The following is a 17,861-nucleotide window of genomic DNA, read 5'->3' on the forward strand; positions in this document are numbered from 1 at the left end:
TTAACTTTATATGTTTTTATTGCCTTTTTAGAATATTTTACTTATATTGATTTTAAGAAATCAATATTTTATAAATATTGATTTCTTAAAAATAATATAACTTTGACTTGTATATTTTGTAAGTAAATTTTAGTGAAATTTTGACTTAAAATAGTATGTAATTATTTTATTAGTTTTAATATGTGATATTTAAATTTGTGTAAGAATTGATGACATATCTAATTATTATTCAGTTAATTATTTTTTTAATATAGTGGCATGTTAATGTAATTAAGTAGAAAATTTAAGGTTTTTTGTTAAATATGTCTCAAGCTCTCTGGCGGCGACACATCAGCTTTTTCAAGAGAGTGTTTCTCTATTAATATATAGGGGATTTTTATTTTCAAATAGAGTTTGTATAATTAATACTGGTAGTGTGAAACTTTAATACAGGTAGTGTGATTTATTGGTATTTAAGTCAGATTTAGGATTTAAGGAAAATAATACTACTACTAATTATGGTGGTATTGTAATGGTAGCTCCTATCTGTAATGGGCCGCATCGTAATTGGGGAAGACCCACTTTTTTGACCAAACTTTCAAACTTTAAAACATTTTGGTCCAAATTGATAAAAGACAAAAATAGTTTTATAGGGATTTGGAATTGAATGACTCATGTAAATGTTAATCTGGTGAAAATCTCCATTATTTAGGAGAAGAGTTGTATGAATTTTTTTAAAATTTTCATATAGTATTAAATTGTGCGTTTGTTTCATAGTTTGCCGAGTTGATGATGATTATGAACTGTGTGAAATCTAGATTAACTGAAAGTTATTATTTAAAGACCGGACTGGGTTGGTCTTGCAAATATGTGGTCTTTTTGGTTTTCGTTTTGTGAAAACCCGAAATAATTGTTGAGTTGTTTGTTGAACATATAAATCCGTTAAATCCCGGTAAAAAAAAAACAGGAAACCGATTGGTATGGGATTCCTTAAAAACATATATATATTTCGATATTTCAAATTTGTTTACTTTTTAAAATGATGAACTCATATCTTTTTCCTATTTTTCAATATTTTGTTGTGCACTTCCAAACGGTTCAATTTTGGAAATACCAAATTTAATTTTTAATCATTTAGTGAAATTAGGTCACCAGAAACTAAGTCATCATAATGATTATATTAGATACTGAGCCCGCCCTGTATAAGAAACAAATATAAAATTTTACTAGTAATATTTGAATTCTAAATACTCACAAACTTTGGTTTTGTTTTGTTCTGCTGATGCACATACATGTTGAATTATGGATGATACATGAAATTAATATGATACTCATGAGAAAGAGAGTAAATTTATTTTTAAAGATATCCAATGAGTTCTTATCTGTGAAATATCTCATACCAAAAATAATTTGTTGTTAACAATTAAAAATCTTAAATCAAGAGCACTACGTCTATTGACTACAAAAGTTATTTTTCAAAACAAAAACAAAACATATGTTATATTACAAAAACTAATTGAAATGTAAATTATTGTTTGTATCAATTCTTTTGTTGCGGTAAACAATCATTTTATTTAATCTTATAGCTGCTGTTACTTTTTAGTTTTCTATAATTAACCTTTTATTTCCTTCATTCATTACTATATATCATCACAAATATTTGGTCATCAACAAAATATAGTCTTTTATGTAAATCTAGAATCCATCCATTGGTAAAGCGACCGTCTTCTGTTTACCAACATGACTTCCCACTCATATACATCAAAACAATTCAAGTTAGAACGTTCTAGAATTTTGTCTACATATACATTTTCTTAATATTTCGCTTATATTATCATCAAATCTAAATTGTCTGTAAATAATATATTCGATTCTAAAGACATATATTCCATTGCATATATGCATCAATATTTTATCAACACAATGTGTATAAAATCAAATTGAAATTATAATTATACGGTCAATTTCACTCAAGTATTAAAAAACACATTTTTCTTCTACAATATTAATTTTACTTATTTATTTCAAGTTATTATAGTTTCAAGACTTAAGTATAATATTTATGTATGTCATTTGTGATATTAAATAAAGTTTGACATTGAAAAAAGGTCTGGATTAGGGCTCCCCGTGAAGTCCTTCATTCGATAACATAATAGTAGATTCTTTGCAGCTGGTGAAGCAAACTTGATAATTTTTCAATGGTCTACGCCTTAATGTAGTGCAGCCAGACGTCTCTCCTTCCAACTGTACCATCTGTTTGAAACAAAGTGTTGATGACTATTTGAATTGTTGTCATTGGAAGCAATGAGGCTAGATGTATCGGCCTAATTGCATTTTCCGGTGGGATCTATACCCTTTCAATCGTGCCTTTGATCTTTTTATGCTAGCGCCTCCACCCTCATCTCACCGCATTAAATGGAGGTTTGGGACAAGAGATATATTAAAGAAGAAGAACCGAACAGCTTAAATACTCGTCAAATGTTAATGCTTGTGGGCATTGTGCTCCGGAGTAAGTTAGAAGTTTCTAAATTAAACCTTTTGGTGTCTGATTGGGCTTAGAAGGGCTAAGAGTTGGTTCATGTTCAATTAATCATTCACCTAACGCCGTTTATAAAATATTAAAACAATATTTACCGAGTTGACTTCTTTATGAATTCTCGTAATTCGTATCAACTACTCCCACGAAGTTTCTAAACACGCAAGTTTTGACAAGATCAACGCTCGTAAATAAGATTTACTTATTTAGATTCAGGTTCAAAGTATTGAGAAAAGTAAAATCTAAGGAAAAAAACAAAAAAAATGTGTCTGAACAATCTCTTTTCAATCCTCTGTCTTATCTTCGTCGTTAGTTTCCGTTTTGTCTCTACACAAAAATGCGGGGACTCAATGTTTTTCAGACCTAACGGTACTTATGACACAAACCGTCGTCTCGTTCTTTCAACTCTTGCTTCCAACGTCAGTTCTCGAAAAGACCGCTTCTACAACGTCTCGGTCGGTGAAGAAGGACCTGGAAGGATCTATGCCTTAGGTCTCTGTATCCCAGAGACTGATCCAAAGGTATGTTCAGATTGTATCCAAGCAGCATCCGAAGGTTTACTTAAAAACTGTCCGAACCAGACCGACTCATTCGACTGGAGAGGCGACAAGACGCTCTGTTTCGTCCGTTACACCAACAGCTCGTTTTTCAACAAGATCGATTTAGAACCAACGTTAACATTTTATAATATGCGAAGGTTTCGAGGGGACCTTACAAATTATAATAGAACATGGGACGCGCTCATGAAATTTATGATCACCCGAGTCGGTCAACTTAAATACCTGGCCGACGTATCCCCTGAAATAGGTTCTGATCGTATATACACTCTGATGCAGTGTATTCCGGGGATATCATCAAGCGACTGCGAAACCTGTATTGATCTAAGTGTCCGTAATTATCAGAGATGCTGCAGTAGCTTCGTAGGTGGAGTCGTTGCCAAGCCAGTCTGCTTTTTCCGGTGGGATGGTTACGACTATCTTGGTGCCTTTGGTAACACGCAATCATCACCTCCTCAAGAATCTCAACCCATGCCGCTTCCTCCTCCACCAGATGGAAAAAAAATATCTACGGGAGCTATTGTGGGGATTGTTGTGTCAGCGGTTACACTCGTGGTGCTGCTCACTTTAGGATTAGTTATTTGGAAGAGAAGACAATCATACAAAACATTAAATCCTCAAAGTGAGTTACTTTTTTTTTTTTGGGTTACCATACTCACAGTTCATTTTGGAATGCATAAAAGTAACCCAATCCATATACATATGTTATTGCAGCTGATGATGACATGATAAGTCCACAGTCTCTCCAATTTGATTTTGCAACAATTGAAGCGGCAACCGATAAATTTTCGAGCAATAATAAGCTAGGTCAAGGCGGATTTGGTGACGTTTACAAGGTATATATATTTGAGCTGAGATTTGCATATATGTATGATTGCTTAAGAAGCTTTAAAGTTCATTAGCGCGTCCTATGTTCTGTTATATACATTTGTAGGGTATGCTACCAAATGAAACAGAAATTGCCGTGAAGCGGCTATCAAGAAATTCAGGACAAGGCACACAAGAGTTTAAGAACGAAGTTGTGATTGTGGCGAAGCTTCAACACAAGAATCTTGTTAGGCTTCTTGGGTTTTGTTTAGAAAGAGATGAAAAGATACTTGTCTACGAGTTTGTTCCCAACAAGAGCCTTGATTATTTCCTCTTTGGTAATAACAATAACATTATGGTTTATATCTATGTTTATTTTATCAACTTTTCTTAAAATAGTAGTCTAATGCAGATCCAACAAAGAAGAGCCAGCTAGATTGGAAAAGACGGTACAACATCATAGGAGGGATTACGCGAGGGCTTCTCTATCTTCATCAAGACTCACGACTCACCATCATACACCGTGACATCAAAGCGAGTAACATTCTTATAGATGCTGATATGAACCCTAAAATAGCAGATTTCGGAATGGCCAGGAATTTCAGAGTGGACCAAACTGAAGACAATACAGGAAGAGTCGTTGGAACCTTGTTAGTATCCTCCCTACATAAGTTTCTATAAGCTCAATCTAGTGAACCTTTTTCTTTCTGATTTATAATATTAACATTTTCATGTGCATATATATGCGCAGCGGGTACATGCCACCAGAGTATGTGACGCATGGTCAGTTCTCTACCAAATCTGATGTTTATAGCTTTGGAGTATTGGTTCTAGAGATTGTTTGTGGCAAGAAGAATAGCAGCTTCTACCAGATTGATGATTCAGGGGGAAATTTGGTGACACATGTGAGCAAAAGCCAATATAAAAAGTATCTTACACTATTTTCAAGTTTGGTCAAAGTTTTGAACTCTGACTATAAGTTTCTTGGCAGGTTTGGAGGCTTTGGAATAATGATTCACCCTTAGATCTTATTGACCCTGGGATAAAGGAAAGCTACGATCATGATGAAGTTATTAGATGTATCCATATCGGAATTTTATGTGTTCAAGAAACTCCAGCGGATCGTCCAGCCATGTCTACAATCTTTCAAATGCTTACCAATAGCTACATTACTCTACCTGTGCCTCGACCACCCGGTTTTTTCTTCAGGAACAGACAAAATTTAGACCCTTTAACCTATGGATCCGAGCCGGGGCAATCCAACAGCATGTCTGTTCCTTATTCTAGAGACAGTGAATCAAACACTATAGTCACTCCTCGCTGAAAATTTTGCTTGTGAACTCTGTATTTAGCACTAGTCCGTACAATTTTCCTTGTAGCACAAACAATTGTATTCTTTTCAAAAAAAATTATGCATGTGATGGTACACATATTGCAAGTTTCCCAAGTAGGTATATATAGACATAATCTGTTGTCGCTTTATGTATTAAGAGTTTACTTGTGACACTATTATGCTTTACTGTAACATACGAAAACCCTATGTAGAATTAATCACAAGTCTCTTAGGGTTAGCTCAGTTTAAACTCTGATACCAAGTGTTGGTGTTCCAATCCATTCTATTGCTTGAACACTCTAAAACAAATTAACTCACAACCCCGCTAAGGAGTTTGAACATACATCTTGAGAGTAAAACCGAGAAACGACACAATATATAAAACGAGTCTCCTATATCATGGTGTATGATTTAGCTTACATCTCAACAGAATCAAACACATTAGACCGAATTCACTATCTCTAAAACCAACAGAAGTACAGAACATAAACAAACCGTTATATAATCATACACTCCATTCCTTATTCTCTAACTTCTTTATATTGTAACAATGTTGAACACTGGTTTATAGGTATGACAGGTACACTGGTTTTTACACTGGTTTATATTGTAAAAACGAGTCGTTGCACAAAAAAAAAAAAGTGTATGACAGTCCAAGTTACAAACCATTCAAAAAGCCTATAAAAAGAGTTGAACGCAGCTAATAAAGATTTAAAAATATTTAACATATATAGAGAGAATTGCACATAGACCCACTTTTCCCAAACTCCCTTGCATCCACACCCACTTCTTGAGTGTGGTGTACTTTTGGGAGTGTTTTGGTTGAGTTTGCATAAACCAAGACAAGTTTGCCCTTGTCCTTGACAACAATTTACTATTGTAGTATCTGTTTGTTCTAAGAAAAAAATGAATTTTGTCTGTTTTTTCCCTTAGTCGATGGTTCCCCTTTTCTTTCTCTCTCTCTTTTCTTTCTTTCTTTTATCTTTATTATCATTTATTTAGTTATTATTAATAAATTTTGTATATTTTTTTACACAAAAAGACTATGAATACATTTTTTCTACATTTTAAGATGCACTGTGCTATATTTTAGATGAATAAATTGTATGCTATCCATTTTTAGCTGAACATTTGATTGACGATAAATGGATGGTAAACTGTGGATATTTATGCTTTAATATTTTTAAAACAGATAAAAATCTAATTAATTAAAAAGTTTGTGGATACTAGTAACACATCACCATGTGATAATTTAGGGTTTAAAGTGTAGGGTTTAAGATTTATCATACAATTCATGGATACTAGTAACACATCACCATGTGATGATTTAGGGTTCATGTGGTAGGAATTAGGGTTTTAGGTTTTGGATTTTTGGAAAAATTCATGGTTTAGGTTTTAGTGTTTAGGATTTTATAGTTTAAGACTTATGTTTTAGGACTTATGTGGATTATGTGTTAATGTTTTGGGTTTAGGGGTTAGGGGTTAGGGTTTAGAGCTTAGATTTAGGGTTTAAGATATAACGACAACATCAAATCCATATATCTATGGTCATGTGGATATCAGTAGAATACTACACCTAAATCTTTAAGCCTAACACACTAAATACTAGACACAAAATGTGAAATCCTAACCATGTATATTAAAAGTGAACATTGATGCACTAACTCCATATGGATTTGAAGGTACTATACACATGTGTAACTTGTATTCACAAATTACAATAGTATCCACATGATCATGGTCATATGGATACGATGTGTCGTTGTACCCAAACCATAAAAGTAGACCTAGACACATCATGTGAAATTTTTAGTTCAACATTTATTCACTAATAAGTGGATGACCAATTATAGTAAATTGTGTTTTGATGCAAACAAGAGTAAAATTCATTAAGTGGTTTTGTTAAAGTACTTCTATATATTGTAATGGATACAACTTATTTCATTAAAAAAAATTCAACTAAAAATGTGACAATTCAACTTAAAAGTTGAACATTTGTTCAATAATAAGTGGATGACCAGTTACATAATTTACTGTAACTGGTCATCCACTTATTAGTGAACAAATGTTCAACTAAAAATGGAAAGTGTATAATATACTAATTTTAAAAATATATAGCAATATACATCTTAAAATGTAGAAAAAAATATAATTACAAGATATTGTATAAAAATGAACAGAAATTTTTTTAATAATAACTAACTAAAGTGTTACAACAAATAAAATAATAAAAGGAGAGATATAAACTAAATAATAAAATAGAGGAAATATATATATATATATATAGTAAGAAGAGAGAGAAAGAGAAGAGAGAGAAAGAGTTGAGATGTGTTTGGTTTGGTGAGGGAGTAAAAAGTGAGTGAAGTGAGTTTGAAGGGGCAAGATGTAATTTTATAGGGGTAAAGTATAGTAGTAGTAGAAAGTGGGTGTGTGTTATTAGAGTTTGAGAAAGTGGGTGTTGATGCAATATTCTCTTTATGGAATTGACTTGACTATGCTAGCTAGATTCAACTAATACTTAAAAGAACATTCTTACCTGCACCAACACTTTTTGACAAAATCAAATCCCCCTAAGTGTTACAGTAAAATTATTACCGAGTTGACTTGTATAAGCTTTTAAACAAATTAGTCAATTAATTAACAAAAATTCTAACCAAACATGCTTTTTTGACGAAATCAAACGTCCCTAAATGCTATAGTAAAAGAAAAATTTGTATATTGTTTACAGTTCATTTCGATGATCTCAGCAAAAGATCCAAAAACAAATGTTTATACACAATCTCTTGTCAATCCTCTGTTTTTTCCTCGCCATTAGCTTCGGCTACGTGTCTGCACAAAAATGCGTAGACTCAATGTTTTTCAGACCCAACGGTACTTATGACACAAACCGTCATCTCATTCTCTCAAATCTTGCTTCTAACGTCACTTCTCGAAACGGCTACTACAACGGTTCTGTCGGTGAAGGCCCTGAAAGAATCTATGCCTTAGGTCTCTGTATCCCAGGGACTGATCCAACGCTCTGTTCTGATTGTATCCAAATCGCATCTACAGGTTTGTTACAAAACTGCCCGAACCAGACCGACTCATACGACTGGAGATCTCAGAAAACACTCTGTTTCGTTCGTTACTCCAACAGCTCGTTTTTCAACAAAATGGATCTAGAGCCGACAATGATAATAGGAGATCTGAATAGTGGACTATTCCAAGGGAACCTTACAGATTATTCAAGAACATGGGACGTGTTCATGAACTCTATGATCACACGACTCGGTCAAACTCGGTACCTGGCCGATATATCTCCTCGGATAGGCTCTGATCGTATATACGCGCTGATGCAGTGTATTCCGGGGATATCTTCTGAGGAATGTGTAACGTGTATTCAAGAAAATGTCCGTGTGTACCAGAATTGCTGCAGTGGGTTCATAGGAGGAACTGTTCGCAAGCCGGTCTGCTTCTTCCGGTGGGATGGTTCTGCATATCTTGGTGCCTTTGGTGACACGCCATCTCTACCTCAGCCTCTTTCAGATAGGAAAACAATATCTACGGGAGCTATTGTAGCGATTGTTGTTTCCGCGGTTATATTTGTGGTGCTGCTTGCTTTAGTATTGGTCTTTCGGAAGAGAAGACAATCATACAAAACACTAAAACCTCAGAGTGAGTTTTTTTCTTCTTTCTCTCCTTTTTGAAACGCATAATAGGAAGTTCGAAACCTTACATATGTTATTGCAGCTACTGATCATGGCATGAATAGTCCACAGTCACTGCAATTTGATTTTGTGACAATCGAAGCGGCAACAGATAATTTTTCGAGGAATAATAAGCTAGGTCAAGGCGGATTTGGTGACGTTTACAAGGTATATTTAAGCTGAGATTTACCTATATGTATGATTGCTTGATTTTTCATGAAAACTTAGACCTTAAGAAGCTTTTCATATGTAGGGAATCTTACCAAATGATACAGAAGTTGCGGTGAAGCGACTATCGAGAAATTCAGGACAAGGCACTCAAGAGTTCAAGAACGAAGTTGTGATTGTGGCGAAGCTTCAACACAAGAATCTTGTTAGGCTTCTTGGGTTTTGTTTAGAAGGAGACGAAAAGATACTTGTCTACGAGTTTGTTCCCAACAAGAGCCTTGACTATTTCCTCTTTGGTAATAAACAATAACTCTTTGTTTAATTTATTCTCCCCTTAGAAAAAAATTTCTTAAGATGTTTTACATATATGGATGTGCAGACCTAACAAAGAAAATTCAGCTAGACTGGAATAGACGGTACAACATCATAGGAGGGATTACGAGAGGGCTTCTCTATCTTCATCAAGACTCACGACTCACCATAATACACCGTGACATCAAAGCGAGTAACATTCTTTTAGACGTTGATTTGAATCCGAAAATAGCGGATTTCGGAATGGCAAGGAATTTCAGGGTGGACCAAACTGAAGACATGACCAGAAGAGTGGTTGGAACCTTGTTAGTATTCTCTTAATGTTTAATTTGATGAATCTTGAATACTTAGAATGGGCACAATTTTCTGATGAACCCTTTTTGTATATAATGAACTTAAAACATTTTCATCTGTATTTTCAGCGGTTACATGCCTCCAGAATATGTGACGCATGGCCAATTCTCCACCAAATCTGATGTTTACAGTTTTGGAGTACTGATTCTGGAGATTGTTTGTGGCAAGAAGAATAGCAGCTTCTATCATATGGATGATTCTGGTGGAAATTTGGTTACCCATGTGAGCAAAATTCAAATCTAAATCTCAAAAACCTTACTCCATATATTTCAATTGTGATTAAGGTTTTGATTCTGATAATGAGTTTCTTGGAAGGTATGGAGACTTTGGAACAATGATTCACCGTTGGATCTCATTGACCCCGCGATTAAGGAAAGCTATGAGAAGGATGAAGTCGTTAGATGCATCCATATTGGACTATTATGTGTTCAAGAAACTCCTGCAGATCGACCGGCTATGTCTACAATCTTTCAAATGCTTACCAATAGATCCATTACTCTACCTGTACCTCGACCACCCGGATTTTTCTTCAGGAACAGACCCGATTTAGACCCTTTAACTTATGGATCCGAGTTGGGGCAATCCAGCAGCAAGTCTATTCCTTATTCCATCAACGAAGATTCAATAACTAGAGTCACTCCTCGTTGAAATGATTGAATATGTACTCTGTATGTAGAATTAACCTCAGCAGGTTTAGCACAAGTCCGTAATTTTTCCTTGTATCACAAGTAACTCCAATCTTCAAAGTATGTATACAGAAGTTGAAGATTCAAAAGCAATAATTTCATTTATGTGATTTGTATTATTACAAGTTTCTAAACGTTACTATTTTTTTTTTGATAAACTAAATGTTACTGATGATAGAAACCAAAAGTCTACTTTTCCTTAAGTTTATGTAACTGAAGAACTGAACCTAACGTCTGCTCATATTAACGTCACAGTGTATCCAATTTGTTTCTTGTAGCACACGTGACATTAATTCTAGTTTTTTAGCTTATGAGACCATCTCCAACTGAGGGTTTAACTTATGTGTCCAAAAAATAAATCAATAATGAGAAAAAACAATGGAACCGGGTTTAATTTTGGAGTTTTTGGATCCCCTAAAGTGACCATACGTGTCAGTTTTTTTTGGTTGGAGCGACTGCATGACAAAAAAAGGGTTTCGCTCAGAATCTTTGTTTCAATCGGAAGAGAGTTTGTTTCAATCGGAAGAGAGTGATTGAAACCCATATTCGAAAATCTTTCATTCTTTTCTGTTTCCTTCTCCAGTGAATCTTCGGAAATCGATCATCGGTAATCACGGCTATACACTGGATAAAGTCACGGCCTTTGAGCTTTCATGTCCAACAAAAGGGTTTCTTAATCGTAACTAATCCTTTGCCTCACGGAGGACGTGGAGCTCTGCCGTTAGTCCTTCCGATCTCTTCTTCATAGCAATGTGAATTTTGCATGACATTATTCCTGTGGTGGGTAAGTTTTCTTGAGCTCCAGAGATGAGATTTTCCTCTATTTTTTTTTTTTTTCCTTCCTGCAAGTGCTAGCTTAGCTGATATAACATGTCCTCGTTGGGCATGATTTGATTTGGTGAAATACTTGATTTTGTTCATTAAGCAGTCTTTATTCTGTTTTTTGGTAAGCACTGATATGAATTGTCAGTATTTCACTTGCTTAAACCAAACTTTTGAACTAAACAATTACATTTCTGATTGAATTGTTTGATTTTCTCTGCATGAATTTGATCAAGTGTGCTCTGTTTTTTTAAAGGTTAATTGGCGACTCTCGGCATGAATTTGATCAAATGAAGCAAGGTAATTCATCTGCTCCTAGATGTTTATTGTTTTGATTTTTGAAGTATATTGATGTGTATGTGGATGTGGATGTGGATGTATATGTTCTGAGGTAGCTTTTGATTTTGGGAATCAATTTAATTTGTGTTTATGATTTCTGTTTGTGTCGGTGTGTTGTCATCTGTGAGTATCGGTTTAAGTCTAAATGTAGATTCGGATGGTTAATATGCAGGGATTCATTTACAAGTAAGTACTGATTTAGTGATATCTTCCAAGTTACCTAGGTTCTCTGATCTGTACACTCTCACCATCGACAGTGCTGAACAAACCTTTCTTTGACTTATGTGATGAAATATTCATGAACTATACATGGAAGGTCTGCCTTTCGGTTCAATTAATCTCTTCAGTTTTCAGTTTCTTTCTATATGTCTTGTGTGTTAAGTATTCTTCTACCTTTCACTTATACACTACTTTTTTACAAATTTAAATTTTTAGACCCTCATCAATAGGTGTTCTATCATTGGACTATGTCAAAAATAATAAATATAGTTGGATCCCATAAACGTATTTAAAGAGTAAAAATGGGATCCAACCATTGGAGATGTTCTGATTATGAAAGCAACATATTTAAAGAGTAGACGTTTCTGGATACGGTCCATGTTTCGGATCTTCACTTACATCATATATTTTTAACGCGTTTATTAATGGGTGACATATGGAGTTGACTCAACATTGTCTACATATGGAGTTGACTTGAATATGCATGCTTGACTCAACTACTTCAAAGAAAAATTCTAAACATGCATGTGTTTTTTGACGAGATCAACGTTTCTTAAAAAGTTACAAACCAAAGTCTTGCCTTATTTAGTAGTACTAGTATCTACAACAACTATCTGAGCAAAGTTTGGTCTCTTGAAAAATGTCTCATAACCATCTCTTGTCAATCCTCTGTTTTATTATACTCGTCTTCAGCTTCGGCTACGTATCTGCTCAAAAATGCGGAGAGAATCTGTTTTTCAGACCAAACGGTACGTATGATACGAACCGTCGTCTCGTTCTTTCAACTCTTGCTTCCAACGTTAGTTCTCGAGATGGCTACTACAACGTCTCGGCTGGTGAAGGCGCTGGAAGGATATATGCTTTAGGGCTATGTATTCCAGGGACTGATCCAAAGGTCTGTTCCGAATGTATCCAACCCGCGTCTGACGGTTTGTTAAAGAACTGTCCCAACCAGACCGAGTCATGGGACTGGAGAGCCGACAAGACGCTCTGTTTTGTTCGTTATTCCAACCGCTCGTTTTTCAACGACACTGACCTAGACCCGACCACAGCAGAATATTTAAATTTAGAAGTCACCGGAGATGTTTCAGAGTATAACAGAACATGGGAAGACTTCATGGCACGTATGATATCCGCAGCTTCGTCCTCAACTCCAGGCTCGCTTGCTGGCAGACATTACGCAGCAAACATAACTCCGTTGCCAGGTTTCCGGAGAATATACGTATTGATGCAGTGTACTCCAGGGATTTCTTCTGTGGATTGTGACGCTTGTCTTCAAGCAAGCGTTCGTTCGTACCAAGGTTGTTGCGGTGGTAAGCAAGGGGGTACTATTAGGAGACCTGTTTGCTTTTTTCGGTTTGATCCTTATCCGTTCCTAGATGCTTTCGATAGCATAACATCGTCCCCTCCTCCTCAAAGTTCTAAAGATCCTCAAGAATCTCAACTCACGGCGTCGCCTCCTCCTCCTCTAGATGGCAAAAAGATTTCTACTGGAGTTATAGTGGCGATTGTCTTCTCCGTCGTCATACTCGTTGCGCTGTTAGCTCTAGGTTTGATTGCTTTGAAGAGAAGACAATCATACAAAGCATTAAAGCTTAGTGAGTTATTTTTACCTAACAGCGTTTACTTATGAGTTCTTATATCAACAGTATACATTTACTGTTGCAGCTAATGATGATATTACAAGTCCACAATCTCTGCAATTTGATTTCAAGACAATTGAAGCGGCAACTGATAGATTTTCGGAGAACAACAAAGTCGGTCAAGGTGGATTTGGTGAAGTTTACAAGGTATATTATTAGCTCTGTATATATATGACTGCTTGCTTTTTTTTTTCCATGGAAGCTAAGGGGTGTGTATGTATACCAAATGGAACTGAAGTTGCGGTGAAGCGACTATCAAAAAATTCAGGACAAGGCTCGCAAGAGTTTAAGAACGAGGTTGTTCTTGTGGCGAAGCTTCAACATAGGAATCTTGTTAGGCTTCTTGGGTTTTGCTTGGAAGGAGACGAACAAATACTTGTCTATGAGTTTGTTCCCAACAAGAGTCTTGATTATTTCCTCTTCGGTTTGTTTCTAGTCCCTTTGTTTTCTTGATATTCTTGTGTTCATTCTTGAAACCTAGATTTGTTCTTAATATAATATCGAATGAGCAGACCCAACAAAACGACCACAACTAGATTGGAGAAGACGGTACAATATCATTGGAGGGATTGCTCGAGGGATTCTCTATCTTCATCAAGATTCACGGCTCACAATCATACACCGTGATCTCAAAGCGAGCAACATTCTCTTAGATGATGATATGAACCCGAAAATAGCGGATTTTGGCATGGCAAGGATTTTCGGAATGGAGCAAACTCGAGCCAATACTAGCAAGATAGCTGGAACCTTGTAAGTGATTGTCATAATTAATGATGTTAACCTTTTGATCTCGCTTGTACATTGTAAACACAAGTTTCATTTTGCCCCTTTTTTTTTTGTAATTATATATCCAGCGGTTACATGACTCCGGAGTATGTGATGCACGGTCAATTTTCCATGAAATCTGATGTCTACAGCTTTGGAGTGTTGGTTCTTGAAATCATAAGTGGCAAGATGAATAGTAGCTTCTATCAAACAGATGGATCTGCCGGCAATTTAATCACACATGTTAGTACTTTTCGTCTACAATTACCACTATGATAAAAGATTATATATGTACTGTTTACTGATATATTCTCATATATCAATGTTAGGCTTGGAGACTTTGGAGGAAAGGCTCGCCTTTAGAGCTCTTGGACTCGACTTTTGGGGGGAATTATCAAAGCGATGAAGTTACAAGATGCATTCACATCGCGCTTTTATGTGTGCAAGAGGATCCTGAAACCCGTCCTATGATGTCTACAATTATCTTGATGCTCACTAGTAGCACAATCACTTTACAAGTGCCTCGTGCACCTGCTTTTTTCTTACAAAGTAGCCGTGACCAAGATTCAGAAGTTGAGTGCTCAAATTCATATGGAAAACCAATTCCTAGTTCTTTCAATGATGCATCGATTACAGATTTAGAACCTCGTTGAAGATAATATTATAGTATTTGATGTTTCTTTAGTCTTTCTCTCGCATTTATTGCAAAATGATTTCGTATCAGTTGGCTTACTACATATAGTTGTCTCAATATTTCGGCTGAGCTAGCTTCAAACTGTTGTTGTGTAAATCATTATGCTCTCTTACCTCCAATTAGTCTTCTTACCATCGTTTTTTTTCTCCTATTGAGCTCTCCCTAACTCCTCAAGCTTATATCAAACCCATGAGTAACCTCATTTCAGTGTCATTGACTCAAATCCACAATCTTTGTCTTCCTAGCTATAATTGCTATGTCTTTTTCCTCCTAATATGAGATTGTATCTAAATATGGAAAATTATCTGTGACGAAAAAAGAAAAATAGATTAGAATTAAGGAGAAAATGGGAAATTATATATTTTCTTGTTGTCCCTTTTTTTTGGTCATCATCATCATTTAAAAAATGGAAACTGAGAATTTACGTTATATATCCTTTTTACGTATCCATATTTATGGAAATATTTCCTACTCATTGCCGGCATAACTTTCTATATATATATATGTCCGTCGTAATGTTATAGCTTCTTCATACTTTCTTTCGTTGGCCTAATAATTTTCCTAGTTTAATTAATTTCACTTGTTTCTTCCTTTCTCTTTCTCTTAGCAGATTTTCTCGTAATTTGGTCCCCAATGATGAAGATCTAGGATCAGTTGCAATGAGACTAAACGTTGTTATTATAACATTGATAATATATGTCACCATGATCACCACCAACGAATCAATGATGGATGACAAGTTAGACAAATTTTGGTCTTACAAGTTTGTGGAAGCAAGTTATCAAAAAAAGTTTGTGGAAGCAGCTTTGTTTTCGACTTACGCAGCATGCATAGCAACAGCAATCTTGGCCCACTTTTCTCGTAAGTAGTTCTTTTTTGTTTTTTTTTTTAATTCTAAGTTTAATGAAATCTTCTTTTTACGATACAATTTTTCTGACTAAAATTTTATTTTACTTTTTTTTTTGAAGGAAAAAGCAACTTCCGAATGTATCAATGGCGGTCTGTTATTATGGGAGTGATCACTTTTCTTGTTATAGCTGGGCATCGTTTTGATCGTGATCTGTTTTTTATGTTATTGGTGGTTACAACGGTCATGATCTCATGGAGTCTGTGGAAAATTGCAAGTGCACCCTTTTAAAAACCAGATGAGACGAGGATTGAGATGGTTCTTAAAGCACAAACTAAATTTTAATTAATGGTACACCGCGAGATTATATTTTTTTCATATATTATATAACTTACTAAAAAAATTATGTTGGATCAAATGTATATATTTTTAAAAATATAATAATATTAGATATTTTGTAATTTTATTTGCTTTATCTAGTACAAATTATTACTTTCATTTGGAATTTAATTATTCAAATTTTTTTTTTATTTTGGAATTTAACCAATCAAAATTAGTTGTTGTGAAAGTAAATATCTGTTAATATGTATAATCCTTTGTAATTAATATAATATTATTTAAATTTTATCCACAAATTTGAAATTAGTTAGTTTTGTCCACAACCTCTTAGTTGTTGATATAACTCATATGACTAAATTTGATGTACTTAATATTTAAAAAGAATTTGTTAGAAATGCCTTTTATGAGATATCTCTTTTCAAAAATAATTTTTTTCCTGGCTACTTTTTTTTTGTTATCTTTTACTCAATATTTTTTTTTTTGTCAACAAAAGAATCAGCTCAAATGAGCCAATTTGAAGGAAAGTTGTTTACAAACAAAACATAATGCGGAGATAAGCGTGCTTGGCGTGCCAGAGAATCCGCTTTAGTATTCGCATTACGAGAAATATGAAATAAAGAGAAAGAAGAAAACTCCTCCCGATCCGTCTTGATTCCATCCAAATAAGTTGCAAAGGCCGGCCATTCATGAGGAGAAGACACCATCTTCACCAGATCCAAGCTGTCCGTAAAAAAAGCCACATTTCAGAAATCGTGGCCAATCATGCACCGCATTGCCCACCTGAAAGCTTCCACTTCGGCATGCAACGGAGATAGACTGCGCCGGTAATTGGTAGCGCCTAGAAAAGGTGACAATCCTTGTGAAGAAGTACAAAACCATCCTGCACCTGCAAAAACATCGGTCTCTTTCCAAGAGCCATCAACAAAACATCGATAACCGGAATAAACCAGTGGAAGGGGGGAGAGACGCCCTTGTAATCGAGAAGTAGGAACCACAGGAGAGGAGATAACCTCCTCACCCTTGTCTTCCACCTGAGCTTGTAGCCAAGAGGACGCTTCCCCTTGCGCTACGCGCACAATGTCATCCGGTCCGTCTGATTCTCAAACACACAAGCATTCTTCGCTTTCCAGATATACCACATTAGCCAAGGGAAAATCTCTATCTGGGAACTCGGATTCGTAGAACCCAGAAAGTGATCTACATTAGCATAAATATAGTACGTCGGAAAGTGTTGAGGCCCCACAGGTACATGGGCCAAAGCCCATACCTGATGAGCTGGCAGACACACAAAAATAGCATGATTAATCGACTCCACATCCGCCCCACATCTCATACATCCAACATCACAGTCTATGCCCCGTTGTCGCAAATTAGCAGAAACCAAAATACTGCACGTTAAAACTTGCCACATGAAATGTTTAATTTTTGGTGGACAGTGAACCTGCCAAACCTTAGCAAGAAGAGGAGTGATCTCCGGGCCACACCCATGAGCCTGGAAAGTGTTAGGAACACCCAGACGTGTCGTTTCATATCCTGACTTAACCGAATATTTACCATATTTTGTAAAGTGCCACCCTAAAGAGTCTGCTATCGGGAGGCTATTAAAGGGAATAACCTCTATCAAGGTGACATCCACAGGATCGAAATGCTCAACGAGCTGATCTCTAAGCCCAGTATTCGTCTGAGTATCCATGAACTGAGTCAAACGGAGAGTTGGGTCCTTAAACGGACCGTTACTTAAAGCTGGTCTTGGGAATTGAGCTGGAATCCAGGGA

At 35.6% G+C, this 17,861-nt stretch overlaps 3 protein-coding genes across 4 annotated transcripts; all 3 read left to right on the forward strand.

Annotated features, from left to right (window-relative positions):
• Positions 1 to 2,680: 2,680 nt before the first annotated feature.
• On the forward strand, positions 2,681 to 5,363 carry LOC104718786 (putative cysteine-rich receptor-like protein kinase 31). Its single transcript, XM_010436595.2, has 6 exons — positions 2,681 to 3,694; positions 3,787 to 3,908; positions 4,007 to 4,217; positions 4,292 to 4,529; positions 4,631 to 4,784; positions 4,871 to 5,363. Exons 1-6 carry the CDS (start codon positions 2,779 to 2,781, stop codon positions 5,201 to 5,203), a joined length of 1,974 nt encoding a protein of 657 aa, XP_010434897.1. The 5' UTR covers positions 2,681 to 2,778; the 3' UTR covers positions 5,204 to 5,363.
• Positions 5,364 to 7,881: 2,518 nt separating this feature from the next.
• Positions 7,882 to 10,576, forward strand: LOC104718775 (putative cysteine-rich receptor-like protein kinase 32). The gene is made up of 6 exons (XM_010436587.2): positions 7,882 to 8,866; positions 8,942 to 9,066; positions 9,152 to 9,362; positions 9,446 to 9,683; positions 9,801 to 9,954; positions 10,048 to 10,576. The coding sequence occupies exons 1-6, from the start codon at positions 7,978 to 7,980 to the stop codon at positions 10,378 to 10,380; spliced, it is 1,950 nt and encodes a 649-aa protein (XP_010434889.1). The 5' UTR covers positions 7,882 to 7,977; the 3' UTR covers positions 10,381 to 10,576.
• Positions 10,577 to 12,410: 1,834 nt separating this feature from the next.
• Positions 12,411 to 14,893, forward strand: LOC104749119 (putative cysteine-rich receptor-like protein kinase 32). Of its 2 annotated transcripts, none has more exons than XR_015579220.1 (6): positions 12,411 to 13,396; positions 13,467 to 13,588; positions 13,680 to 13,865; positions 13,954 to 14,191; positions 14,296 to 14,449; positions 14,536 to 14,893. XR_015579220.1 is itself a non-coding variant. In XM_087482996.1 (6 exons), exons 1-6 carry the CDS (start codon positions 12,439 to 12,441, stop codon positions 14,857 to 14,859), a joined length of 2,013 nt encoding a protein of 670 aa, XP_087339122.1. In that variant the 5' UTR covers positions 12,417 to 12,438; the 3' UTR covers positions 14,860 to 14,893. The 2 variants fall into 2 exon arrangements, 1 of the variants encoding a protein (XP_087339122.1); XM_087482996.1 differs by having other exon boundaries at positions 12,417 to 13,396; positions 13,649 to 13,865.
• Positions 14,894 to 17,861: the final 2,968 nt, after the last annotated feature.

Source organism: Camelina sativa, chromosome 2 (genome assembly GCF_030686135.1).
Source record: "Camelina sativa cultivar CO46 ecotype springtype chromosome 2, ASM3068613v1".
NCBI classification, from domain to species: Eukaryota; Viridiplantae; Streptophyta; class Magnoliopsida; order Brassicales; family Brassicaceae; genus Camelina; species Camelina sativa.

Excerpts from the sequence above, each read along its gene's own strand:
- LOC104718786 (XM_010436595.2), top strand. The coding sequence starts at position 2,779 with ATGTGTCTGAACAATCTCTTTTCAATCCTCTGTCTTATCTTCGTCGTT. Across the intron at positions 3,695-3,786 it reads CAAAACATTAAATCCTCAAA|CTGATGATGACATGATAAGT; the intron begins GTGAGTTACTTT and ends ATGTTATTGCAG. Across the intron at positions 4,785-4,870 it reads GGGGAAATTTGGTGACACAT|GTTTGGAGGCTTTGGAATAA; the intron begins GTGAGCAAAAGC and ends GTTTCTTGGCAG.
- LOC104718775 (XM_010436587.2), top strand. The coding sequence starts at position 7,978 with ATGTTTATACACAATCTCTTGTCAATCCTCTGTTTTTTCCTCGCCATT. Across the intron at positions 8,867-8,941 it reads CAAAACACTAAAACCTCAGA|CTACTGATCATGGCATGAAT; the intron begins GTGAGTTTTTTT and ends ATGTTATTGCAG. Across the intron at positions 9,955-10,047 it reads GTGGAAATTTGGTTACCCAT|GTATGGAGACTTTGGAACAA; the intron begins GTGAGCAAAATT and ends GTTTCTTGGAAG.
- LOC104749119 (XM_087482996.1), top strand. The coding sequence starts at position 12,439 with ATGTCTCATAACCATCTCTTGTCAATCCTCTGTTTTATTATACTCGTC. Across the intron at positions 13,866-13,953 it reads TCTTGATTATTTCCTCTTCG|ACCCAACAAAACGACCACAA; the intron begins GTTTGTTTCTAG and ends TCGAATGAGCAG. Across the intron at positions 14,450-14,535 it reads CCGGCAATTTAATCACACAT|GCTTGGAGACTTTGGAGGAA; the intron begins GTTAGTACTTTT and ends TATCAATGTTAG.